The sequence below is a fragment of the Gekko japonicus genome, unplaced genomic scaffold, assembly GCF_001447785.1.
Source record: "Gekko japonicus isolate JY-2015 unplaced genomic scaffold, Gekko_japonicus_V1.1 scaffold1550, whole genome shotgun sequence".
Lineage (NCBI taxonomy): Eukaryota > Metazoa > Chordata > Lepidosauria > Squamata > Gekkonidae > Gekko > Gekko japonicus.
The window spans coordinates 275,556-297,916 of NW_015164235.1; the positions used below are offsets into that span (position 1 = coordinate 275,556).

General features: G+C 43.9%; 1 protein-coding gene across 1 annotated transcript in view; it reads right to left on the reverse strand.

Annotated features, from left to right (window-relative positions):
* SLC4A10 (solute carrier family 4, sodium bicarbonate transporter, member 10) overlaps positions 1-13,730 on the reverse strand; it is a 158,562-nt gene extending 144,832 nt beyond the window's left edge. The window contains exons 1-2 of the mRNA XM_015408603.1: positions 13,695-13,730; positions 13,033-13,114 (exon numbers count right to left, since the gene is read on the reverse strand). Coding sequence (XP_015264089.1) covers positions 13,033-13,114; positions 13,695-13,730 — 118 coding nt within the window. The remainder of the gene's footprint in view (positions 1-13,032; positions 13,115-13,694) is intronic.
* Between the last annotated feature and the right edge of the window lie 8,631 nt (positions 13,731-22,361).

Consider the following 22,361-nt stretch of genomic DNA (forward strand, 5'->3'; position numbering starts at 1 on the left):
GATGTTACTGCCTTCCTACCTCCCCTGGGCTCTGTCTCTGCTGGTACTGCCGCTCAGGCTGATTCCATTTTTCTTTAGGAAAGAAATTCCATCATGAGGATTTACTTTACTAACTAATTAACCTGCATTTCAATGGGAGTTTTATACGGGGACTCTGAAACATCATAACTTTATGAATATGTAGCAGATTTTCATCAACCCAGTTATAGCAAGTCCCCTGGAACATTTGTGAATTTTGAACCATGTAACCTCTAAGAAGGACAAAACTAAGGTATATTTTGGTGCACACAAAAATGGTAGAAAACTTTTGAACTTTCAAAATACAGCCAAATGTTTAAAATTTCCGTAACCTCAACTGTTTCATATTTGATTGTTAAAAAATCTCTGAAATGTAGCCAGATTGCGCTGCATGGATTCCACGTGGATTCTCCATGCCAAATCTCAAACTTGTTGGAAAACGTATCCTGATTCTAGCAGAATTCTCAGGCATTATGATAGCACAATAGTGACTCCATGGCTGTATACTGTGAACACTAGTAAAACATTTCCTAATCTAATAGTGTGATCCTAATCAGAGTTACACTCTTCTAAAATCACTGACTTTAATGTATTTAGAAAGGTGTAACTTTTCCCCTGACCTGGATGGCTCAGGCTAGCCCAGTCTCATAAGATCTCAGAAGCTAAAGCAGCCCTGGTTAGTATGTGTCCGGATCCACATCTGTCAATTAAATACACATTTGTGGCAAAGTAATATTTATTGAAGCCATGAAGAAACTGGAGCAAGTTCACTGTTTGGAATAACTAGAACGGTCGGGGCAAAGGATAATAAAGCAGGTTCATAATGACAATAACCAATGGACTTGGTTCCCGCTCGCACGGGTGGGCTATCATATTCGCGCCCAGAGCCTGAGAATCAACGGTTCCTAAACGATAAACAATTAAGCTCTCTCACACTCTAGCTCATTATAGACTAAGCGAAGCCGACTCTTCTCCGCACCTGTGACCTTGCTGATTACCATAGTTCAAAGCTGTACTAGCGTTCATAGAAAGGAATGCATGAGACAAGCAGATGTGCGCTTCATCATACCAGTAAGCATGCGCAGTCGGGTATCGCTAGGGGCAACAGAGGGGGGGGACAATACATGTGAAGCTTATACATTACACATAGTTCTTTGGCAGCTTGCTGACAGTATGTGGATGCAAGACTCTCAAGGAAGTCGAGGATCGTGGTATCTCTTGCCTTGAAAACATGGGGCTCCCCATAAGTATGGGGATAACCATAAATCGGCTGTGATTCGATGGCACTTTCTACCACCAAATACACATATTGTCCCCTCCTGACCTGGGTGGCCCAGGCTAGCCCAGTATCATCAGATCTCAGAAGCAAAGCAGGGTTGGCCCTGGTTAGTATTTGGATGGGGGATCACCAAGGAATACCAGGGTCACTATGCAGAGGCAAGCAATGGCAAGGCACCTCTGAACATCTCTTGGAAACCCTATGGGGTTGCCATAAGTCAGCTGTGACTTGACAGCAACCCCCCCCCCCTTAGGATCACATTGTAAATTGTCTAAACTGATGGCTGCTTCAGATGATGAAGTTCCTGATCACAGCACGTACATAATCCAGTATGTACACTGATTTCTATGTAATGGAGCAAGTGCACACAATTCCAAAACACATATGCAGGCCATTATTAGGATTCTCATCAGCTGAAATGTTCCAGATGAGATGGACTGAATTCAGAGCCAGCATGGAATTTTGTAGCACCAAAAAACACACAAAACAGATATGTAAATTTAAAGCACTGAAATTAATTTGAATGGGGTGAGCAACCAGGGATGGGTTGGCCAATAAGACCGCTTGCAATGTCCCAGAGACCTTCCTGGCCCCAAGTGAGGTCTGGCTGTCACCTTACCTAATACTCATTGCTAATACATTATGCTCTATGAAATACTTCATTAAACACTTATATGTTTGCTCTAAGTCTGCAGGATTAAGAAACTGCATTTGCAACTATCCCTGAAACTTTCTGTGTATTCAGAAACTTTAGCCTGAAATTTCCTAAGCTCTGTTTAGATAGAGTGTGTTTGTAAGTGCATGTGGAAAGTGTGTGTGTGTCAAAAGCAGAAGTCTAGGCCAAAGATGAGGGCTGCTCATCCCCCTCTGGCCATCAAAAAGACTGTGCTGTGGCATTCTGATACCCATGGTATGAGCTTGATTGTCTCCATGCAGTCGGCTTCTTCCTTCACCCCTGCCAATTGGTGTTATGAGATATGGGGAAGTAACCCTGACCGCTGGAGCTAAGAAGCCTGGCCAACAACAATGTCAACAAGGACCAAGCAAGAACTGGGTGCACCCATTCTGTAGATCATGGGGGAAGGGCACAAGAGGCAAAGAAAGAGCAAAGAAAGGCCAGAGGCTCTGTGACATCATCAGCCCTACAAAGCAGAAGACCAGACCTTGCAGGGGTTTTTATCTTCCATCGTCTTCAACCAAGCTCTCCTGTCTGGACAGTCTTCGGTGCCAGTCTTCGGTGCCTTCTACCAAGTATGGCCAACCTGACTTTGGCCTAAGTCTGTGAACTGCATGAATCAGGCCTGTAGCCAGGATTTTGTGGCTTGTGAGGCAAAAAAAATTTCTGGTGGGGCTGCCATTATTTGCCATAATGAAAGGGGATGGCAAACTTCCCTCTCCCTCCCACAAGATTTAAAGTGCCCTTCAGCTGATCAGTGGGGAGCACGTGGCCCACTGATCAGCTGGAGGGTCCTTTAAATTTTGCAGGAGGGAGGGAGAGGGGCACGCACCACCCCCTGCCTCTTCTCAAGAACATTGAGCGGTGGCGCAGGGAGTATAACACCTGCATTTAACATCTACTCGAGCACCTGTTCGAGTCCCACCGTGGTCGAGGTGAGCTCTCGACCCTTAGTCCTAGCTCCCGCCCACCCAGCGGTTCGAAAGCCAAGTAACTATCTATCGGCGAGTAGATAAATGGGTACCCACCCTTAGTAGGGTGGGGGGCACCCTCCTCCGTCTGTGGAGGTGTATGGAGGTGTATGGAGAAGCAGCAGCATCGGCAGCAATGGCGGTGGCGGCGGTGAGAACAGCGGCGGCAGCAGAGCACCGGCGGTGGCGATTGGAGGAGATGACGCAACGCTGAGAGGTGGCAAGCGGCGGCAAGCAGAGCCTGGCTGACCCCTGGTGGCCAGCAGTAGAAGAACAAGGCGGCTGCCGTCGACGGAGGCTGAGCAACGTCATCCAGAGGCGCGCGGAGCCGGAAAGGACATGGTCGGGCCGAGGACGACGTCGCCAGCATTATCTACACCCCCACCCCCACCCCCCGTCTGCTTGAGCACCAGACATCGTGCAGCCAGAAGGAGCCGAGCCGAGGAATGCTTTCACCAGGGTGTCGGTAGGGAAATCCCCCACCCCTTGTACCAATGTGTGGCCGTAGTTAGGGTCGATATAGGTGACTAGCACCCAAGAACTGTAAACCGCCCAGAGACCCCTACGGGGGTTAGGGCGGCATATCAAGTCGAAGGATAAATAAAAAAAAATAAAAAAAATTTAAAGGATCCCTTTAAATGCTTTTGAGAAGAAGCAGAGGGCCTTTAAGAAGTGGGAGGGCTTTAAGGAAGGTGGCAGAGCCCCCAATAGCCCCAGCACGGCTACAGGCCAGGCAGGAATAATGGCAGTACTTTAGTATAACCAATACAGCTTTATTTCATTTAAAGGATCCTTGCCTGGGTCCCTCTGTCTCCTCACTGCCAGATAAGGAACCCATGGACCAGGGCCCTTTCCTAAGCATAAGGACCCAAAGAGCTACAGGTGAAATTTTGTACCAGGCAGGTATATGCCAGTGGCCCCAGCCCTGAATGAGGGGGGGGGGTTGTGATCAGCATGAGCTCCACGTGGGGTAAGCATGACTCTGCTCTTCCTCCCTTCTGCCTTCTGCAGGGCCCTTTTTTTGCTTCTCGGTCCTCCCCATTAGCAATTCACGCCAAGAACGTGAATGTTTAGACAGGTGGACATTGACTCTGGTCAGCCTGTTTCCCTGTTTGCAAATGCACACTTGCCTCTTGTCTTCTTAAACTACTAATACCTTCACTTCATTCACTGTTTGATTTGATTACAAATCAAAAGGGGTTAATCAGAAGGTGAAAGCAAAGAAAGAAATAAAGAAAGAATTTTGGGGAATTATCATCTCTTGATGTGCTCTTTACATCCTTTTTTTTAAAGTGTTGTTATTATTTCAGGTTTGCAGAAGTAACCCAAGATGCTCAGCAAGGGGCTATTGCTAGGATTCCCTGGCTGCACAAACAACAGTTGTTGATGTTGGATAATAGCTGGGAGGTAACAGCTTCTGAAACAAAATGTGTGAACAAGCCCTAACAGGTACTGCAGACTTGTCAGACTTACGCTGTGCTATAAAAGCACACCTCGCTAGGCTATTTACAACACAAAATGAAAAGTGTTTCAGATGAAGTGTTGCCCTAGCTCAAGCAACATTTAGAATGGAACCTGTTTTAAGTCTATGGAAGCTACAAACAAATGTCTGCATAAGAAGCTTTTCACACCCTCAAATCTCTTTATTTACTCTGATGTGACTGGGCTTCTGTGAGTGAACCTGAAAAAGATCTGATGTCTGCAAAAAAGCTTGACCATCTGAACCTGGCCTTCTACTGAGGCAAACCATGGGTCTATCAAGGTCAGGACTTTCTCCTCAAACTGGTAGAGAATCTCTAGGATCTCAGACTGAGGTCTCTCACATCACCAACTACTTGATCTAGGAAGGAAGACAGCATGGTATGAACCAATCTTATCAGGTCTCAGAAGCTAAGCAGGGTCGGTACTTGGATGGAAGACCACCAAGGAACACGGCACATATGTACTACTTGGTCTTTTTAACAGGAGATGCTGTGGACTGAAGCTGACCTTCTGCATGTCAGGCAGATGCCCTCAGTCATAGTCCAATTTCTGACTGGATTGCCCTGACCTAGATAGCCCAGGCTAGCCCGATCCCATCAGATCTCGGAAGCTAAGCATGGCAAGGACTTGGAAGGGCAAGGAATACCAGGGCCACAACACAGAGGCAGGCAACGGCAAACCACCTCTGAATTATCTCTTGCCTAAAAAACCCCCAAGTCTAGCTCACCACATAGTGGTACATAACGCTAAAAAGCTAGAACTTCTGGCTGCCAGACAATCTTAGGATCTCTTGGCTATACTACACACAATGCCATATAATATAATATAATTATTAATTATTATTATTCTGACTGTATTCTCCCTATATTTCTATTGCACCAGTTAAATATTTTCACACACAGTTATTATGGCCACTATTTAATTAATGGCCCTGTTCACAAGTTACAATGTAACCCGTCCCTGTGTTATAAATAAATAAATATATATATGTACACTTGGTTTTTCTTTACACATGTGCTTACTAATTCTCATGTTACATTCAGCATATGTACAGCTGAATGTGCTATTCAAACCCAACCCCACATTTATCCAGGTTTTGGACCCCAGTTTCATTTGGAAAGTAAATGTATGTTGGCTTTTCCTTACATTCAGGATGTACGTGTGCTCATTGTAATGGGTGAACCGGGCTACTATTGTAGTTACAGCAAGTTGGCTATTAATAAATGAGATTATAATACAGATCTCAGGTTTTTCCCATTTGCTTTAACAACTGAAATCTCTCCTATTTATAAAAGCAATTTGGAGTGGCAAGATTCCATGTACTCCCTCAGCCATTGGCCCGTCAGCTGCCACTCAAGAGTACTTGCGAGCCATTGGCTGGGTGCTGGGTCTGTTCCTCTTCCCCCTTCAGCTACTGTGCCCTGTCACAATCCCTCAGAAGATGCAGAGCCCAGCTGCTGGCGGCGATGGCGGCTCCGCAGGCCTGCTGCGGCCGGGGGGATCCTGTGCAGCCTCCCCAAGTGCCTCACTCCTTGCCCGGGGGGTAGGCAACTCCAGCCCACTGTGTCAGCCTCCACCATCCTCCTCCACCTCTCCCCACATCCAGGGCTTCCTCTGCCCCCTGCCGGGACGGAGGGAGGAGAGAAATGGTGATCCCTGGTTCGGGGGGTGGACACCTGCGCCTGGCCTCGCTGGCCCGATGAGGCCATGGCCGCCCTCGCTGGCCTGGCTGGCCCTGCCTTGGATGGGGGGAGGCCCATGGCCACCCTCGCCCGGTGATGCCACAGTCGACCGCGCTGGGCCGCTGGGCACTGACTAGGGGGGCCGCTAGCCACTGGACTTGCTGGCCTGGCAGCACCTTCCCCTTTGTCTTCTTTTCCTCCCTCCCCAGCCCAGCTGCCTTCTGAACCTGCAGGGAAGCCTCCGGGAGGGGCGGCTGGCATCGGCCCTCTCCACTGCTGCACTGTCCTGCTGCAAGTCTCTGTGCTGCTTCACCCGGCCCACAGTCCTCTGTGCCCTTGTAGCTCCAGGTGGCTCAGGGGGCCGTGCGCTGCCTCTGGCAATGGTGGGGCGTGTGGGTGGCCTTCTGTCCCACCGCCGACTCTCTGCGAGTCCCGGCAAGGACAGGGACACACCCAGATCACTATAAGTGACTCCCCCCAAGTTGCTCCCACTTGCCTTGTGGGCCCCTGGCTACGATGCTCAGGTCCTGGCGGACTTGGAAGTGGCCGAGGAGGAAGCGCCGCCCACCCTGTCAGGCAAAGACAACAGCTTCTACCGAGCCAGAGGCAGGGAGGGGGCGGCCCGCCTAGCACCTAACCCCACCTTCACAAAGAGCTGACCCAGCCTCCCCCCGTGGTCTGGCCATCGCACTCGCCTGGTGCTGCGGGAGGGGGGCCCCTGATCCACACCGCCGCACTCACCCAGGCCCTCTTCTAGCACCTATTTCATTCCTTGCTGCAATGAGCCTTTCTCCTAGTATAATAATAAAGGTAATTCTTAGAAATGAAATTCACAATTCAAATACTGTCTCCATCGTACAAAGATTAGTGGAAACGATACTGAATGATGCATAGGTCTAGGTCTGTGAGCAGCAGAAGGTTGCTCATCTGCTCTTCAAGTGTTCCCCTTTCTCAGATGAACAGATGATGAGCGCTGTCAATTCAAAACCAAAACCATCGTGATACAAGGACATTTGTGAATATGATAGACTGAGACCAAACAATTTTCATCTGATGACAAACTAACAGATTCTGGCTTTGCAAATAAAAAAAATGCTCTTCTGATTCCTCCAGGAAATCACACCATCTGAAAGATCCAACTCACTAAAATGTTAAAATGGCACTCATGAGCTGAGAGGAACTGACAGCCCTAGATATTGCTATTTTCAAGGGGTGAGGAAGTTCTATATGCTTGTTTTCTCTTGGACAAGGGGCCTGAAAGACTTTTCCTCCTGTGATATCTCTTTATTTACAAATTCATATGTGAAACATGAATGAACAGACAGGCTACCTATAAAAAGGCAGACCCCACCACCGTCTAAACCAATTTTCCCCAAATCAAGCACTATCTACCCGGAACCTTCAAGGCCAGCCATTAAACTCAGACCTGTTTCTCCTTGAGGTACATTTTGCAGAGCTTGACGTTGTTTTCTCTAATTCCAATCTGAGCACTCTGGTATTATCTGAGTTCTTTCAATAATATGTCTTATTGTAGAATGTCAACAGATTACCACGAACCACTAATTAATTAGCTTAAACATAAGATGGCCAACTCTTGACTACACCAGGCAGGCTGTGAATTGTGCCATGAATATGGACAACAGTTGAGCTTCCCATGTTCAAAAGTGTCAATCAAATGTGAACTGATCACCTAGTCTGTCTGTTTCATGCTGAAAAGGCTCTGAAAACACATATGCAAAGACACTGCTGGTTCAAACCAACCAGTAGCCATTAGTATCACTATGGACTTGCTTAGATAAACACTGAAGGGTAGCATTTTATTAAAAGATAGCATTTTGCTCTGACAGATTTATATAATTTGTGATTGATCTAATTGTCAATTTAAGCAATTGCCTGCTGAGCAGAGCAGTTACACAGCAAGGATGGGGAGTAGCAGAACTCAACTGAGCTGCAACAGACTGTGCATGTGCAAAAGGTCAACTGTGCGGTACTGCATGGTTAGGAAGGAACATGGTGAAGCAACCTGTCAAATGGCCATGAATGGGTCAACAAACAGATCATCCAAACATCAGCTCCCTGTTTCCAACCAGCAAAAAGGACAACAGGTAAACTGGTGGGTGTTCAAGCATCCCTAGACTCAACACGTAACATGTACAACATTACCTTACCAAAAAGGCCATTTTCATGATGGTGATAGAAAGTCCTGGGTGTTCAAGCATCCCTAGACTCAACATGTAACATGTGCAACATTACCTTACCAAAAATGCCATTTTCATGATGGTGATACAAAGTCCTGTCAAGTTGACTTATAGCGACCCCATAGGGTTTTCAAGGCAAGAGTCGTTCAGAGGTGGTTTGTTATTGCCTGCCTCTGCATAGCAAACCTGGTATTCCACAGAGGTATTCCATCCAAATATTACCCAGGGCCAACCCTGCTTTCGAGATCTGACAAGTCAAGATAGGGACCTATTATTTGTGTTGACTGACAGTGTTGCACTCCCTTGATCAGTTCCCTGTCTTTGTGATCTGCTTGCTGAAAATAAACTGAGCACTGTGTCAAAGGAAGAAGCCAGTACAGAAACCATTAAAATATCTACATTTAGACTGAATTGTATTTGGAGAGGCTCAGACTTCATGAATTTGCCTGACTCCTTACAACAACATCAGAGAACTTCTTTCCTCGCCTAGAGTTACCTGTCAGTATCGGCTTTTTGCATTTGCAAAGGCAAATCAGAAAGGGCTGCATCCTATCCCTCACCAGCTCACCGGGTTTAAGCACCTTTACAAACAGCTCCTGAACATTTTGCTGGAATATGTTGTTGATCTGAACAACCATCTGTTCTGCCTGGATGGAAGATTTGGAAGTAGCTACCAGATATGTCTGTCCAAGTGGTATCTACACAAGAACACCAAATAAAAGCACAAAAGCTTCCGTCTATGAAAAATGTTGTGCCTCGAAGCAGGCTGGGATACCAGCTGAGCTGCCAATGAAAAAACCATGGTGCTGATACCATGGACTGGCATACCTGATTTGACAGACCCCATCTAACCACAGGTGGCGCAGCAGTTCAATTAAATTATGGATCCATGTAATTTGTGAATGGAGGCAGAGTGTGTGACTGAGATGAGCTACGAACGAGCAGATCCCTGGATCATACCGTATCCTTCTGGCTACTATGCTACTTCAGCTTCTCAAACTCTTTCATGTTGATAATTCACCTTCTACTTTCAGAAAGGCTTCATGCTGTTCAAAATGGTCCAATAAAAAGTTAACGCTTTAGATGTTTCAAGTGGCAAGACTAAAATCTTGTGGTACAGGTCAGTATTCCCTCTAAGCTGAGTTAGTGTGAGCTAGCTCACAGTTTTCTAGCCTCTGATTCACACATTTTTGTCTCAGCTCAGGAAGGATGGCTCCAGAGCAAACTAATTTATGTTGTAGCCAAATTGCTCACTCAACACTTTAATGCCAGTAGCTCACAAAGCAGAATTTTTGCTCACAAGACTCTACATTGGTATTGGTACAGGTTATGCTGAACTAATTCCATACATTCTCAACATTGTCCTTATGCGTGATTTAAAATATGCATATCCCACCGTTTTAACTATGACAAGTGACACATACAGCTGATAAGAATTTGTGACAGATATGGATTCATATTTGTAATAGAATAAATAAGGAAAAGATTAAATAACAATACATATTTACACAGTACATATTTTGCTCGATATTATACATCAGGGGTCTCCAACATGGTACCTGTGGGCACCATGACACCCACCAACACCTTTCCTGGCGCACACCAAGTGCTGCTAGAAAGTGGGTGGAGCCATGTCACTTGCCCAACAGGGCTTCTAACTGGCCACTGGAGAACTGATTGGCTGGACATATTCAAATAACATTGTTTTAGTTGCAGCTGCCACCACAGTGTTGGTTTTATTCTCCTCTTACTCCTGTGTTCCAGTGTACTTTCAAATTACCCTGTTTTCCCCAGGATTTGGGCTTCCTCTGCAGCAACCTTTTAGTGGCTGGGTTCCACCTGCCATGGCAGCCATTTTGCGGTTGCACTTCCCACTCTGTGTCAGAATTCCAAAGGTGCCCGCAGGCTCAAAAAGTCTGGGGACCTCTGCTATACATGCAGGGCCTGCCCTGAATAAAAATGAAAAAACTGTGTCAGACAATGGGTTGGATCCAGCCAGTTTTTTCACACATCCTTACATAAGTTCCCTTTTTAAAATAACTCCTGTCTCTGCCTTTTGTTCATAAAGATCCCATGAACCCCAGCACAGACTTTTTGGTGGTCAAAGGTGACCCTCCCTCATCCCTTTTTCACCCACGGAAAAGGTGACTGGGTTCAAGAAGGAGGAGGAGGAGGAGATTGGATTTATACCCCGCCCTTCACAACACAAAGGTGTCTCAGAGTGGCTTACAAACTCCTTTCCCTTCCCCTCCCCACAACAGACACCCTGTGAGGTAGGTGGGGCTGAGAGAACTCTTGACAGAAACTGCTCTTTTTCAAGAACAGCTGTGCCAAAGTTATGGCTTGCCCAAGGTCATCCAGCCAGGTGTAAGTGGAGGAGTGGGGAATCAAACCCGGTTCTCCCAGATTAGAGTCCGCGCACTTAACCACTACACCAAACTGAAGAGAAGAAGAACAGAAGAAGAAGGATTGGATTTATTACCTTGCCCTTCACTCGGAGACTCAGAGCACCTTACAAACTCTTTTCCCTTCCCCTCCCCACAACAGACACCCTGTGAGGTAGGTGGGGCTGAGAGAACTCTTGACAGAAACTGCTCTTTTTCAAGAACAGCTGTGCCAAAGTTATGGCTTGCCCAAGGTCATCCAGCCAGGTGTAAGTGGAGGAGTGGGGAATCAAACCCGGTTCTCCCAGATTATAATCCGTTCACTTAACCACTACACCAAACTGGCTTTCAACCCATTGAAAGAAAAGCTTTACATTCATTACAAAAATTCTCACATAGTTTAAGTCCCTGGCCTGGCATTCCTTGTGAAAACTTAAATTGGGTGTGAAAAGAATTTCATATTTTATTGGTAATACCTTCATGTGCTATAGCCAATAGATACAAAGCTCATTTCTCTCTCTTCCCCCCCCCCATACCCAGACAATTCCATTTTTCTTCTTGAGGAAACTGTGCAAACCTCCAGAAAGTATTGTATGTCATAAAGAGTAACATCCCCATTATTCAAGAGAAAAATAGTCTCTAGATCTCTCGCCTCACAAAGTTGTCACAAGGGAATTACGCTTTAAGGAAAAGACAGATTTTTCTTCTGGAACATAACATTATCAGACTCCTCTGGCTTGATAAAACACACACAAGTCAGCATGGCTGAAAACTGCAATATTTTACTTGTGCAACCTAGTTATAGTTAATAGGCACACTGAACTTATAAGCACTGTAATTTATTATTTTTATTTATTTAGTATCTTCATCTTTTAGCCCGCCCTACCCTGCTACCACAAGGCTCAGGACAGTTCACGTCATAATACAGATAATAACTATAAAAACAATTACAAATTAATTAAAATACAAACAGTACATCACAATTCAGATGGCGCGCAACCCAACCTTTTGCCTTCTACAGGGGTAGATTCTGTCTAGAGAAGCTGGGGAAAATGGGGACGGGGAGGAAGGAATCTGTCCAGCATGATCTATACAGTTCTCGACTTTAACTAATCTTAAAAGCATACTTCGCAAGGGGAAAACAAAAGAGCTTTGGGCAAAGAATTGTTCATTACCTGATGGTACTTCTATTTTTACCCACAAAAGATAAACACACAAAGAGAGATAAAATTAAAACAACACATTTACAGAACCAGTTGTGCAGGGTAGTAGGGCCCTGTTAGTCAGAGAAAACAATTTGGTTTTGCAGCTATGCCAATATGATGTAGAACATTGTGTGATATAAATAAAGTTTAATTGGGTATAAATACAAATATATGCCTACGGGCACCTGGCTTGGGAAATTGTATGTGCAGAAATAGTCCATAAAGATAATGAAAGGGGCTTTTTTAAACACACAAAAAAGATTCATACTGGTGTGCTGCTGGCAAGTTTCAGAGACGTTTTCTGCTCCATAAGCTCCCTTCCAAGTGTCAAATCTACATTCTCATTCAGCCAAGTCTGTGTACAAGCCCTTATTTCCACGACAGTGTTTTAACACAACTATTTCTAGTGAGACACACAAGCCTGCCAGCTCTGTAGTGCAAGCAAGACCAAAAAAGCCAACAGAGATAAGGAGACCCTGCTGTTTCACAGTGGCCTCTTCTCTACTGGGCTGGTTCAGAGGTAAGACAAGACCACTGTTGTGAGTTCTGGAAAGCAGGAATCAGCCCACAAACCATCTTCAGCTTATGGTTTGTTTTGCCAGCTCCTAGTGTCAGTGCCAGTGCTCTTCCCTCCACCTTCCTCTCAGCAACCCAGTTGGTACCCAACTCAAGGCAAACCCTTGCCACATCACAAATGCACTTGCCATTGATTCACAGCAACACAGAGAGATCTTCAGCCACTCTTGGCACAGCAAGCAGTTGCTGAGCCATGTTCCCCCTTGCAGACTAGCAAGTTTTGACAACTGGGAGATGATTTCCACCACTCACACAGGGCTTAGCCTACATATTTGAAGATGACATTAAGCCAACTCATTCAAAGGAAATTGTAATATGAAACAAAAAAATATATTGTAATATGAAATTGTAATATGAAACTCCACCATGGCCTTCTGGGATCACTATGCAATGTTATACCGCCACCAGTACTTTATTTGTTATGTATATGATTTTATTTGTGTTTTAATGTATTTTAACTTTTTAATGTAAGCCGCCCTGAGCCTGCCTGGGATATAAAGGGTGGGATATAAACTGAATTAAATAAATTTAAAAAATTAATAAGAAATAACAAGTTCTCACCTTCCAAGTCTTCTTTTTCAAAATGGGTTTTGAGAATGGAGCGTGTTCCACCCCTGTCCACTACCGCCTCTTCATCGTTTCTCTATAAAAAAAAAACATTGGAACATGTAAGGCTTTCGCTACGCTGTCATCAGTCACCAAACCTGAACAATGTAAGGTGAAAATTATTTTTACGTCTGATCTTCTATCAGAAACCAAGATGGAAATAATTAGTACTATTAATGCATTCACATCTTACACTGTACCATCTCTAAAAACTGACTTCTACCAGAATAAACAGCAGATCAATCACATGCAGAGAAAGCCAACATTACTAGGAAGCTATCATGAATTGGCAAAAGTATGGAAAATAAAATAAAGGATATCATATTGTGAAACTGAAACTACTAAAATACAGGGAGTGTAAATTTTAGTACTTCAAAAAAATCTTTAGGAACACTCAGCTCATTAGAATGGCTACAGCAGCCTTTAAGTCACCCTATAGAGTTAAGGTAATTGTGTCGCATTTGTTGTTTTGTAGAATGTACATCTTTCACACCTTAACATGGCACTTAGTCAAGGTTCCTGTGTCCAAATTTACAAATGTTGGCTTGGATTCTGCCTAAAGTTTCCATGGATGGAAGGGGAGTAATTTTTGTTGATTTCCCCTTTTTGCAGGAGACCTTAGCTGCCCCCGAGTTATTCCGGCGGGTCCCCATTCCCCCAGAGCAGCTTTTCAAGGAGCATTTTGGGCTGCAGTGGGAATGGGGAAGCTGAGCTCTGTGGACAGAAATCCCTTCCATCTGTGGAAATTTGAAGTAGAATCTAAGCCATTATACTGCAGCATCTTGGGAATGAGAAATACGCTAGCATACACAAGTAAGAGACGAGAAACGTCACGTCAGCAGGGGGTGAAAGGACATGGGAAAGGTGCAGTGGTGTGATAAATGCTTTCCCTCACCTTATGTTTTTTACCCCAAATTGCCTACTCCGAAAAAGGATCTTCTGACAGAAACAGTATCAAAAGTCACCTAAAACTGCAATGCAGATATTGAGGTTGTGATGATGGTGAAGTTCCTAGCATGGATCAGTGGAGCCATGGACAAATGCGACAACCAGAAGACCCACCAGCTCATCTGGTCTGTACTACTCAAACCCTTGAAATGACCAGGCAAGGAAAAGGGTCACAGAACCATGAGTTCTTGTGCTGGAAACAGTGCGAAACAGTGAGAAGGGGGTGGAGCATTGCTACAGGATGGTGGACACAATTTGAATGACGTCCCAAACCCTTCTCCATGAAAACAACTAAAAATCACTGACATCTGCCTAGATTTACTTCCAACTATGGGCAAATCTTCTGGAAATAAATCAAAACCGAACTCCAAAGAAACCACAATGGTAAAAATGCTTTTTCCACCCAGAAACCCGGCCAACCCAATGGGCCCAAATTATAATTGTGAGTCCAAGATGGCCATGGAAACGAAACAAGCGAATGCAGAGACCTATGAAGACGATGCACCTTTGCACAAAAAGGATCTGCTAGAGCTCCAAGAAGAACTACATCAATCTCTAACAAAGTCGGTGGCCAAGCTCCTTCGGCTGGTCCATCTTAAATTAAACGAGCTGGCCAAAGAAAATAGTTGAAAATGCTACTGAAATGGGCTTGGCACTGCAAGAAGTGGTAAGAACCCTACAACTTTATGAAAAATCTACAATTAATAGAATAAGTGCACTTGAAAACCATTAGAGGTAACACGAAATTCCATGGGATAGAGGAAGGAGCGGAAGAAAATACAGACCTTGCTGCCTTTATTTCATAATGGCTGGCTAAAACCTTGAACCTAGAGGAAGGAGTTGCACCAGCAGTAGCGAGGGCTTACCGGCTGGGACCTTTAGCTATAGCTAGGTGGGGGAACCCTAGAGATGTTTTGGTCCAATTTGTATACCCTAGATCAAGGGATAGAATCTTAAAGGAAGCCTGTCTAAAAGGTTCACTTATAAGGATCAGAAAGTCCTCCTTTTACTGGATCTATCAGCGGAAACCCTGGAGAAAAGAAAAAAACTCAAATTCTTTGCTACTAAGCTATACGAAGCTGAAGTACAGTTTTGCTGGGGGCCCCCTTCAGACATTTTAGTTTATAGAAATGGCTCCCCACACCAGGGGATGAACTTTGCTGCGTTCCCTGAGTTTACACTTATCATGGGAGGAAGAAGAGACACTTGGAGAAAACTGCCCTCATGACAAGAATAAGGACCCAGAAGATGTGAAGTGAATGGTGCAGCAGAAATAAAAAGTACTCCCAGCAAGTTCGAAACTTTTACTCCAAATTTCATCTGCATCTTTCCATCTTTATTTAAAACATTAATGGAGGTTTGAATTAATCAATGGAAGTATATTAAAAAATGAAGTTTGTTCAAATATTACTTAATAGAAATAATTCATTTTAATAGTTGAAAAAATGTCTATAACTGTTTTGATAACTTATTATTATTAATCAGAATATTTTATTGTAGGTTAAATGAGGGTTTGAATTAATGGTTAACAAATATTAATCACTTTTTTAAAAAAACCCAAACTTATTTTTAACCTGTTTTAAAGAAGAGAGTGACTAAACAACCCTCGACTGAATGACTCTCCAGTTAATTCTATGCTATCAAGTTCAAAGAATAAAGAAGAGGATATCTCTTTATTGCTTTAGTGTTTTATTTGAAACTTGGGATTTTAAAAAAAGAAACAGTGAGAAAACAGCAATTCTACTGAAATAGGGGATCTTAGGAAGCAAGGGGGGAGCTAAATACAAGCAAACAGTTTTCCCGGGTTTGCTCACTTTTACCATATATGCTTAAGTGCTGCAATACTGATGACTATGGCTGATCCTGAAATATAAATTGGTCCATCCTTTATGTCCCCCCCCTTCTCTTCTCTTTCTGCTTCTCTCACTTTCATATATCAAGGGAAGAGATTCTGGAGGGGCAGTGAGGTGAGAGAGTGACTCAGAAAATATTCTGATAGAGTCGTCTTCCGATAAGAAATATAGACAGGTGTCATCCACATTTATTTCTGCACACAGAACCTGCACTTTCCACTAATCATTTCACTGTCCTCACTGGTCTGGGGAGGTCTTTCTGAGGTCTTGTTCAGTTCTCTGCTCTGATGTTATACCTGCCAGTCAGGGGAAACCATTTTGCTTGTACTCCCTGGAAGGCAGGTTGCTGCACTCTAGAGGAGGATAGAGACAAATAGGGTTGCCAGCCCCCAGCAGGGGCTCCCCTGCTTTTGGGGGCTGCAATCCACCACTAGCCAGCTGGCTGGAAGGGGAAGCCCAACCCCCAAATAGGGACGTTGCCAGGCAATGTCCCAGATGTGATGACATCACCTGGAAGTGATGTCATCATGTCAGAGATGATGGGGGTGATGCTCTAGTTTTTGGGCAAATTCTATGGTTTTGAAGGCAAAAAATCGTAGTGTTTTGCCCAAAAACTAGAGCATCCCCTCCAACATCCCTGATGCAATAATGTCACTTCTAAGTGCTGTCATTATGGCATGTGTACGATCCCAGAACGGAGTCTAGATCTCCCCGCCAGCAGCCAGGTAGGACCCGGCAACCCTAGAGACAAAGGATTCACCACTCTCAACAGATAATAAATATACAGGGAAGAAACACAAACATTTTTTCTTCTAATCTCATTGCAGATTGGAGAGAGGGTTATTGAGGGGCAATAACCTTCTGCTGTCTCCCATTGAACAGCAAGGCCAATCCAGATAAGACAAGACAGATTTGTGAGGAAGAAACAACTGAGAATTCACCACATTTCAGGTATCTGAAATCTCTCAAAGTCTTTCATTACATGTACTATTCATTTGAACAACTCTCACAGCACTTTCAATTTGCTTTTTCCACCGAGTTACATTCTGAGCCTCATTAGAATTCACCAGAACTCATGCCTTCCCCCCCAACATCATCTTGTGAAAGAAGACACCACCCAAGCATCAAACAATGTAGTCTAATGGAGATAAGAAAGTGTTTCTTTTACTAGGCATTACTGGACAGCTGCATAAGGGAGAATGGTTGATGGAAGCGACACATTTGCTTTACCATCACTGATAATTTTGAACTTGCAAAAGAAAATAACCCTGATAAACTTAAGACATGAGGCTACAGGATGTCATTATGGGAAGTGTATCCCATTCCAGGGAACAGCCAGGAACATTGCAGCCCACTTGTACAACACCAGTGGCAGAGAGGAGAATGAAAGAACTCCATTGAGCTGTATTATGGTATACTCCCATGCGCACAATTGCACAGCACAAAGGGGATGGGCTGTGCTCTTTTTATTTGAAAAACATTTCAGTGTAAAAAAACCCCAACCTTTGTGTGCATCTTTTATGCACACTTTCTTTAGAAATGTAAAGTTGTTGACTTTTGATGAATATGTAAGGATATAATTATGGAACTGATTACTCCAGTGCTCAAGTCAAGCACTGATTATTAGGGATTCAAAACACTTTGGGTGTTCAGGAGAAGTGTTCACAGACTGAGAAACTATTATGAATTACATGTCCAGAAAACTGTTTCATATTTTCTATAACAAAACCCCGGCTTTTCCAGTGGAAGGAATACAGCTGAACAGATGCTTTGCATGCAGAAGCTATCAACCCCTGACATTTATAGTTCAATGATTTTGGACAGCAGATGCTGGAAAAGACCTTTCTGTGACTGAGATCCTGCAAAGCAGCTGCCAGTCAGAGTAGAGAGTACTAACCAAGCTGAACCAATGGTCTGACTCAGCTTTGTATATATTCAGGATGCTGTATTTTTTTTTTAAAAAAGGTTAACACCAAAAAATCCAGCCAACAACTATTTCTAAAATAATCCAAATTATCAAGTATTAACAGACCAGTTGCATTTCTGTTTTCAAGGCAACTGTTCTATTTTTTAATAACATTCCTTTTGAGATTTGCAAGAACTAGCAGTTCTAAAGCAAAAGAAAGCTGACGCATTGTAGACCTTTCAAATGTTACAGTGAACGTTTGTACAACCTGCTTGTGCATATGTATACCTGTTTGTGAGAACGAATCAACATGCATTCACTTTACAAATGAAACTGGGGACCAGTACCTGGATAAACATGGGGTTTCAGTCATACATTCAGCTGTACGTGTTGAATATAACATGAGAATTATTTAATAAAGAACAATCATAAGAACATAAGAGAAGCCATTGTTGGATCAGGCCAATGGCCCATCCAGTCACACAAAGGTCAAAAATACCAGGGGCCATCAGGAGGTCCACCAGTGGGGCCAGGACACTCCAAGCCCTCCCACTGTAGCCCCCCAAGCACCAAGAATACAGAGCATCACTTGCCCCAGCCTGAGAGTTCCTATCTAATACCCACTGATGGACCCCTGCTCCATATGTTTATCCAATTCCCTCTTGAAGCTGTCCATGCTTATAGCCGCCACCACCTCCTGTGGCAATGAATTCCATGTGTTAATCACTCTTTGGGTGAAGAAGTACTTCCTTTTATCTGTTCTAACCTGACTGCTCAGCAATTTCTTTGAGTGCCCATGAGTGGACACTGTACACAGATTGTACATATATCCACTGAAACAGGGCTTATTAGAGCTTAAGAAGAGCTAAGATACAAGGAAACCTGTATTTTCAAAAGGGATGAGCCTATAAATGTGTGCTTGGTTGGTTGCTGAGACAAAGAAGCCCCTGACAGCTGACCTACTGTGCTCTCTGAATGGTCCTTATGATGACATGGTTCCCCACAATCAATTTACCCTCCCTGCCTAGTATTTCCTATTCCCTTCCCTTCCCCAAAACCACCATCTGTATGAAAGCACAGTTGAATTCAACACACAACAAATGAGGAAAGCACTGTGGATTTTATCTGTGTCGAAGAAACTTTCATTCTCCAAAGAACTGCCAAGGATGTTCGGGGTATTTTGTTTTTTGTTTTTTTCCAGCAATTAAATCCACATTCTCCAAAGTATTTATTTTAAGACTATCCTTTTAAAAAATGAAATGCCACTATGGCAGTTTTCTGTATTAAGGTTAATGGATGGATGTGCTCCTTTTGACTAGGCTTGGACCACACAGAACAGGATGTGCAACAAAGTAGAAAGCAATTAGTTTTCATTCCAGATTTATATCTTCCCCAGAGCTGTGTGTCCTATACATCAGGACAGCTCTGCTCGCCTGCCTGCCCACTCAGCCTCCCTCCCTCCCTTCCGCTCTCTCTCCCCCCCTCTCTCTCCCTAGCAAAGCTAGGAGAATACTGAGTATGACTCAGTACAGATTTCCCTCCCTTGCAACAATAGTGCTAAAATTTGCACTAATCAACTTTAGCTTTGGGAGACCTGATATGCCAATGAGCTCAGACCAGGCAGATTTTCAGTACAACAAGCATGCAATTCATTGGCTATGGGAAAAGAGAGATCATTCCTTGCTGTTATCCCTCAAGTAACAAACCAGTGTTATAAACAATAGCAATGCCTTTATTGGGACAAACCAAGATGACACAGAAAACTGTGTAAGCTTTTGGGCTCACCAGAACTCTTCATCAGGATAGACATTACAATTTTTTTTAAAAATGAAGAGGTGGGAACAGATTTTTCAGGTTATAATCTGGAAGACCTAGTGTTTCTAGCATTCTTTGTGATATGCTAGAAAGGAATGTAGCTTCAGGTTAGTGCTGGTGTTAAGTTACTGCACTGTCTTTTGGGAAGAAGTAGATCAGGGAATCCCCTTGTTAAGAAAACAAACACCAGTGAAATGCTTCTCAAATGCCACATCCATAGGAAGGAGGAAGCACTTGGTAGTCTTTCTATTCACAATAACTGAGATGAATTGAAGACGACACACAGGGTATAAATTCAACTGAAGCCAAATCAGGCAGCTTTACCTTGTGGAGCACAGTCTTTTCCCACAACAACAACAATGTCCATGTAATATATTTTGGGGGACTAGCCAAAGTGACACAAAGTACTGTGCATGCTTTTGAACCTTTTCTTGTTTTTGTCTCAATATGGCCATTTGTGTGGCTCAATATGGCCATTTGCAATTTTTCCCTACATTAAACAAATGTTAAAAATGTGATTCCACCATAAGTATTGAGGGGGGGGGGACAAGTTAGATCAGTCCAAAGAAACTTTGGTATGAATACAGTCTTTCGGGTGCCAAGCCAGAACATTTCTCTTTCACCTGCCTTTTCATTGTAGGGCACACTATGGTTTTTATGTTGTGTTTACAGCCTGACTATGTTGTTTATAAGTGCTCTTTTATATTCCATACTAAATTGTTTCATTGCCATTTTATGTTGATGAGTACTGTTTTTCTGTTGTGTTATTTTTATTTCCCAGGTGAACTATCTCACAGTGATTTTTGTTGTTTTAATATTTTATTATTATTACTTTGTGAGCTGCCTAAAAAACTGCAAATAAATTAAAATATTGCATCCAAACTTTCAACAGGAGTCTGGTGGCACCTTAAAAGCTAACAAAACTTACTCCAAAGTGTATTATTATTTGTTATTCTTTAAGGTTCTCCTGACTCCTGTTTTATTTTGCTGCTACAGACAAACCTAGGATAAGCAGAAGCTCCTTTCCTATGGATTATTTTAGGCACCACATCAACTGAGCCATGCTAAACGTATAATTAATGACACGGGATCTTATCTGTGTCAGCCTAGTGTATCACTACATTAAGCTGGCATTGGCTTAGTTCCCTAAAGATGCAGGGAGTTATTTTTAAACTGATCCATGCATTCACTTATGCAAAACAGATATGCTATTTCAATCACCCTTTTTTTCCCTTTATACTTCTTGCATCTCAGAAAACAGAATAGCCAAGAAAGCAATTTTGGCAGAGTAATTAAATCAGAAATGGTGCTCAGCCACAACCTCCCAGACAACACTGGCCGATTCTGCATTTAGCATTCACTCCACATTTTCTCAATTAGGAGGGGAAAGTGCAGCTCAAACAATCATAAGAACATAAGAGAAGCCATCAAAACCACAGTCAAATACCCCAGGCCAATGCCCTTCTGACTGCAAAGTCTCCCCTGAATGGCCATAAAATGGCCATAAATCTATGCAGAAGGTATAATAAAATCCGATGCTCAAAGAAAGCAAAAGTGGCATGGAGTGTGGAGGCTACCATAAAATCCAATGATCAAAGGAAGTAAAAGCAGCATGCAATGCAGAGGGGAATTTATGTTCCAACATGGGTTTCATAAAACAACAAAGGGAAACGTCAATGAAGAATCAGCCACTGGTACAGTAAGTGTACTGGTGTCAGCTATGCTGCCATGGGAGTTGGGATGGTCAGGCAGTGTCAGTGTAATTGCTCTTGCATTCCTTTCTGTGCTTCGTGCTGAAACACTTATCTGAAAAGATGTGCAGGTGGGAGTTGTGATGTCTGCCTTTTCCAGGGAGCAGTGGCAGAGTGCGAGTTCCCAGCTTCGGCTAGCAACAGTTTGCAAGCTTTATCCCGTGCGCGGGAGTGTGGCTAATTGGCCAGGGCAGGGGGGGGGGGGGAGCATACGAATACCCTATATCCTATTATGCCCAAGGGGCAATTGCCATTCTTAACAGTGCTTATGTTAATGCATCTATAGCTCTTCAATAAAGTATTACCTTTCCTGGAAAGTGTGTACTACGTTGCTGGCTGTGGGTTCTGACAACTGGAGGCCCCCTGGCTGTCTCCAGATTCAGCATTTGACAACTTCGGCCGACTCTCCCAGGCCGATGTTGACAGGATTCTGGGTGCTGTTAGGCCAACCACATGCCTCTTGGACCCATGTCCCTCATGGCTAGTGAAAGCTGGTGGTGAGGGAATACAGGGTCCCCTGGTAGACCTGTCCTGTCTATCCAGAGGGATTGAAAGAGGCTATGGTTGTATTGCTCTTAAAGAAGCCAACCTTGGATCCTATGGATCCCTCCAATTACTGCCCAGTCTCAAATCTTTCGTTTCTGGCTAAGGTAATTTAAGAGAGCAGCCGCAGAACAGCTCCAGTTTCCTGGAAGACACATTGGCCCTGGACCCATTCCAGTCCAACTTCTACCCTTGGCCATGGGATGGAGATGGCAATGGTCACCCTCACAAATGAGGTCTGCAAACAGCTGGATCAAGGTGGGTCAGCACTGCTGTTACTGACTGTTGGCTCTTACAGAAACATTCAACATGGTTGATCATGATCTTTTGACCCACCACCTCACCAAATAGGAGTTTGTGGGGTTGTCTTGCAGTGGTTTACCTCATTTCTCCAAGGTCAGGGACAGAGGGTAGCACTGGGGAGAGGATGTCACCTGGGTATCCCTTAGTTTGTGGGGTTTCTCAGGG